This window comes from Castanea sativa, chromosome 5 (genome assembly GCF_040712315.1).
Source record: "Castanea sativa cultivar Marrone di Chiusa Pesio chromosome 5, ASM4071231v1".
NCBI classification, from domain to species: domain Eukaryota; kingdom Viridiplantae; phylum Streptophyta; class Magnoliopsida; order Fagales; family Fagaceae; genus Castanea; species Castanea sativa.
In genome coordinates this window covers 47,722,991-47,728,990 of record NC_134017.1, presented here as the reverse complement: position 1 = coordinate 47,728,990, position 6,000 = coordinate 47,722,991, and the positions used below count along the sequence as shown (strand labels likewise).

Below are 6,000 nucleotides of genomic sequence, written 5' to 3'. Positions count from 1 at the left end.
CTAAGCCTCTAAGGCATTGGCAGCATGAAGGTTTGAGGATGTTGTGTCTATTGCCGTCCAATCCCATTCCCATGGGCGTGATTCAAATTCTAACGATGAAACGTAAGCCCCCAACTGTTCTAATTTGATGTCATCAATGTCATCCGCAAACTTAGTGTTAGTCATTCCATCTTTCTGTTGCTCAAATATTTCTACAGAATGCTCTTCATTTTGAATGACCTCTCGTGTAAGCCTGTCTTCTTTTTCCTTATTTCGTTGGCTTTCGATCCTACAAATCACGTAATCCTCATACTGCAAGAAAAAAATATGTTGATTAAGTGTTGTTTAATAAAAGCTAAAAAAAAATATTGATAAAATCATTAAGGCTACAAAAGGAAAATCAGAAACAATAAACTAAAGACATTTATATAGAAATAAATAAGAACCAATTTTTTTAACGGAGAGAAGTGATAAAAATACAAATCTTACTCTTATTAACAAGTCAATCAATCAAATGACACCAAATACACTAGAGAGATTCGGAAGGCAATATCAAGATTCCCATAACATCATAACCATTTAGGAAACCAAGCCTACAATGTATTTATGCATATACTTAAAGCAAAGTAGCACAATCCATGCAATATAAACACCATGGCAGTAAGATATTCGTAACCCCGATAACGAAAAGCACAACCCAGTTATCTAAACAACAATATACCACAAAATATTATGTAGCATGATAAATACTAAATAGATAAAATCTTTAAAAACGAAAAAAATACATATGTAGCATGAGTCAACATTTAGGTTTGCTTGGAGTTACCACCAAACAACGAAAACCACTAAAAGTTAGCACTAGTTTAATTGACTCCTAGTGTTGGTTGGAGTTGAAACTAGAGTACAATATTTTGCTTATATAGAAAAATTAAACCCTAGTTCTATTTGGCCAAGAATACCCTAATTACCTTATTACAAAATAAGGTTATTTTCAAATATTAAAATATTCATAGACTAAAACATAAAAATACAATTTTAGCAATTTTTAACAACCCAATAATCTAAACAACCAATAGCACATAATATCATTCAAACATCGAAACTCCAAATTAACGATAACACTAGAATGCAACAAAGAAACTTTCTTTCCTTCAAACAAGGAAAACCACTCAAAGTTAGCACTAGGTTAATTGACTCCTAGTGTTGGTTGGAGTCGAAACTAGAGAACAATATTTTGCTTATATAAAAAAATTAAACCCTAGTTCTATTTGGCCAAAAAAACCCTAATTACCTTATTACAAAATAACCTTAATTAATTTCAACTATTAAAATACTCATAGACTAAAACATAAAAATACAATTTTTGCAAATTTTAACAACCCAATAATCTAAACAACCAATAGCACGTAATATATATCATCCAAACATAGAAACTCGAAATTAACGACAACATGAGAATGCAACCAAAAAAAAAAAAACTTTCTTTCTTTCAAAATTTTTAAAGATAGCTACCTGTTTATTGCGTAGGAGGCTCCCCGCCAGTCTAAACTCATGCATTACCCATCGGCCGATGGTAGATTTGAGCCCTTTGTGCGGCATATAAGTAAGACTTCTCATAGAGCCAATTTGGTTCTTCTTAGCTTTATCTCGATATATTGGCTTATCGTTATTGAGTTTCCATGTGCCGTAGGGAGTGCTCCTTTGTATTCTTGAACCATTGGTTGTCACTTTCTTCAGTTTCGTGAAGAAGTAAAGACTACTCTCATCGCTGTCCTTGAAGTATTTCCTCAAACTCCAGGAATCCTTTTCTCCATAGAGATCACACTCGATCAAAACGTCGTTTGAACTCAGCGGCAGTCCATGTACCTTATTGTAGAGATAATGTTCAATAATCTCAACATGCGTTGGTCGAAACCTAAAGCAAGGCAAAAGATCATCTTCGTTACCATAATCCGCCATCATGTTACTCTCAGAGTGAGAGAGATACATTGAGCTAGGTTAATTAGTGTTTTCTTGGGATGGAAGTATGAAAGCAGAAAGAGGCAGCTTATTCTTTTATACTGGAGTATGACTGTCGGTTGAGAATTAAAAAGTAAAGAAATTTTAAAAAAAATTTCCTTGGCCGGTTAGGAGTAGGACTCCGCGCGACTTAGGATTAATTAGGCCTGTGTTTCTCTATCTTTCGTCAAAAAAAAAAAATAAAAAAGATTAGGCAGTTAATGAAAGGGTTTTTGTTATATAAATTATACATAATTAAACAAATTTTTTGGATCACATCAGATTTACTAAAATTGCTCCAATGTACCGAAGAATTTCCATGATTTACTAAAATTCCAATGAAGGGACTAAATATAGAGTAGATTTTAAATCAATTAAAAGTATATATTAAAATAAAAATCTTGTAAATTTTTTATGCCTCAAAAGCATATGTATTAGTATAATATTATGAGGTGAACTAAAAATTAAATGATATCGGTTTTGTATAGATTATAGATTATAAATACATGAATTACTTGTTATAAACTTTAATAACCCTCTCAAGACTGAATAAAATTTAATTATTTAGCAAAGTGGCCAAGTCATCTAAAGCTAGACACAATTTTTAAAAAAAATAAAAATAATTTTTTAAGGTTGCACACTGTGATTGATGAAGCCTCATTTTTACATGATCCGTTGCTAACTTCAGTATTATTTTATACCAATTATAAAATATCACCTTAACATTTGTGAAAACAAAAAAACAAAGCAAAAAAACCATTGAATGTAAAAGGTCACTTCTGATAAAGTAAGAGAGGACTTGAGACCTGAAGAGTGAAGAGCATTGTGGTTTGAAAATAAAGGAACAAGGCAACGGCTAGTTCTGTCCAATGGTAACTTGATGCTAAGGTCAAAACGGTCTCATAAGTGAAAACTAAACACTGAAAACATTGTAGCAAAATAATTTTTAAATGTATGAATAGTATCGTGGGACCCATTTTTAATATAAAAAAATCTGTAACGTGAAGTTTGTGGATCCCGTGAACAGTACACGGATCCACAAATGTGCTGAAAAGTCAGCAAATGCGGCTACTGTTCATGCACGGTAACATGAACAGTAGCCTTGTCCCCTATGAAACGCGTGCAGCAGAAGGAAAAAAATAAAAAAAATAAAAAATAAAAAATAAAAAAAAAAACGCTGAAGTCGCAGACGCAATAATTTTCATCCGTATCCAAAATCAGCCTGAGTTGAGTGAAGTTGGAAAACGTCATCGTTTCTAAATAACAGGAACAGTACTGTTTTGACCTTCTTCTATTATGGTTCTAAAGACTTGCTCTGTTCTCCACAATTGCTCAAAGCTTGTTACAAAGACTGATAACAGAGCTTAGATGGTAACTGTATGATAACCGTCCTCCCTTAAAATCTTGAAGTGGTTGCAGAGGTGTTAGGATTGAGTTATGATAGGACCTTCTAGAAGGTTCAGGATTGTATCTATTTGTTTGTGCTATATAAGTAGAGATCTATGTAATGTATTTTCTTGAGCTTGTAAAAATACTTTTTCTGATTCATTGTTCAATAGAGTTCTCCCTTTTCTTCTTTCTCCCTACACCTTCTCTGTTAAAGTTTTTACCATTGTTGATCACCATTGTTGTCCATTGCAAAGCTCAGAATTTCACATGGTATTAGAGCCCTAGATCCATGGCTTCAACAACACCTACAAACTTTGCCCAATCCACACATACAACACCTGTTCTTCCAAACTCTAGACAAACAACTTCCACACAATCTCCATTACTGTTACTTTCCAACATGTCAAACCTCATGTCAATCAAGGTAGATTACACCAACTACATATCAGGGAAGCACAAGTTATTCACTATACTGGAGGCTTATTCTCTGATTGAACATATCGATGGCACTGCACAAAAGCCATCTCCTTTTCTTCTTGATGCTACAGGAAATTCAACCTCTGTTGTGAATCCTGATTTCCAAGCTTGGAAGATCAAGAATAAAGCTTTGCTTTCCTTGATAAATTCAACTCTTACTCCACAAGTTTTCTCACTTGTTGTTGGAGTTACAAGCTCAAGAGAGGTCTGGAACACTCTAGAACAGAGGTTCACCTCTACATCAAGAGCAAACATCTTGAATCTCAAGCTTGAGCTTCAAAGTCTCAAGAAAGGTAATGATTCTGTGAATACCTTTTTGCAGAAGATCAAGATTGCTCATGCTAAGCTACTTGCTATAGGAGTTATTGTAGACAATGAAGAGTTGATTTGCATTGTGCTCAGAGGTCTTCCTAAAGAATTTGCTCATTTCTGCTCAGCAATTCGAACTAGGAGTGAACCTATCACATATGAGCAACTGGCTATTATGTTACATAGTGAATAACAAGCAATGATGGATAACTCAGACTCATTTTCTCATTCACTAGCTATGTTTGCTTCTAATAGCAAATCAAGTAGCACTTCTCAAAATCAGTCTCAGAATCATAGTTCTGGTAGAGGAAAGGGAAGAAATAATTTTAATAGAGGAAGAGGAGTCGGTAGGTACAACCACAATGATGTTCAGCATTTCTCCTCTCAACCAAATTAGAATTTTCAATCATATCAGAATTTTGCTCATGCTTAGAATTTCTCCCCTTAGAACTATCAGAACCAGAATTCTTCACAAAATTTCAAGACTAATCGTCCATCATGTCAAATCTGTGGAAAATCAAGTCATGGAGCCTTGGATAGTTATCATAGGATGGATTTTGCCTATCTAGGAAAGAATCCTCCTACTAAGCTAGCTGCTATGGCAAGTGTGTCCAATGCTACCATCACCAATAATCAAGATCCTTGGCTTGCAGACTCAGGTACTTCTGATCATCTTACTGCCAATCTCAATAACCCTGTAATCCAATCTCAATACAATGGGCCTGAACAAGTTATTGTGGGAAGTGGACAGACTCTTCCAATCAATCATATAGGTAACACAACCCTTCATACCAAATATCACAATTTCACATTAAAAGATGTCCTTCATGTCCCTAGAATAGCAATGAATTTACATTTTGTTCACAAGTTTTGCCTTCAAAATAATTGTTCTTGTCATTTTGATGCTCATGAACTTTTCAGGATATTCTTATGGGGAGACTCCTCTACAAGGGCTTGAGTGAGAATAGTGTCTATCCAATCTACTCTCAAAATTTTCTCAAGCCTTCTGTCTTCAAATCTGCATCTCAATCACAGTCCACTCAATCAGCACAAGCTTCTCCTTTACCTTCTGTTTTTCATGTAAATAGACTTAATAAGTGGCAGTTGTGACATAATAGGCTAGGGCATCCTAGTAATAAAGTGCTTAGTACAGCATTAGCTTCTGTTGATGTATCTTGTACTTCACCATGTAGTGACAATACCACTCCTTGTAAACATTGTCTTCATGGCAAAATGCATCAACTTCCTTTCAATAAATCTGATTTTCAAGCTTTTAAGCCTCTTGCATTAGTCCATTATGATGTTTGGGGTCCTACCCTAATTACATCTGTTAATGATTTCAAGTATTATGTTGTTTTTGTTGATGAGTATTCCAAATTTACTTGGCTATTTCTCTTAAAACTTAAATCTGATGATGTTTTTAAGCATTTTAAAGCCACTGTTGAAAATCAGCTTGACACCAAAATTAAAATTTTGAGAACTAATAGAGGTGGAGAGTTTACATCTAATGCTTTTAAAAACTTTTGCTCCTCCAATGGTATTATTCAACAACTGACTTGCTCACATACTCCTCAACAGAATGGAGTCGCTGAAAGAAAGCACAGACACTTAGTTGAATGTGCTCTTACCTTATTATCACACTCCAAGTTACCCTTACCTTACTGGTCCCATGCCATATCCACAGCAGTCCACATTATTAATAGACTACCTACTCCTATTCTCAAGAATAAATCACCTTGGGAACTGTTATTCTTAACCAGACCTGATATTTCACATCTAAGATCTTTTGGCTGCACTTGTTTTCCCCTTCTCAAGCCTTACAACAATCACAAACTCCAACCTCACACC

The 6,000-nt window shown here is 34.6% G+C and overlaps 1 protein-coding gene across 1 annotated transcript; it reads right to left on the bottom strand.

Moving 5' to 3' along the window:
* Window positions 1–1,938, bottom strand: LOC142635313 (NAC domain-containing protein 30-like). The gene is made up of 2 exons (XM_075809496.1): window positions 1,492–1,938; window positions 1–291 (listed from the first exon to the last, which is right to left on the bottom strand). Exons 1-2 carry the CDS (start codon window positions 1,936–1,938, stop codon window positions 1–3), a joined length of 738 nt encoding a protein of 245 aa, XP_075665611.1.
* Window positions 1,939–6,000: the final 4,062 nt, after the last annotated feature.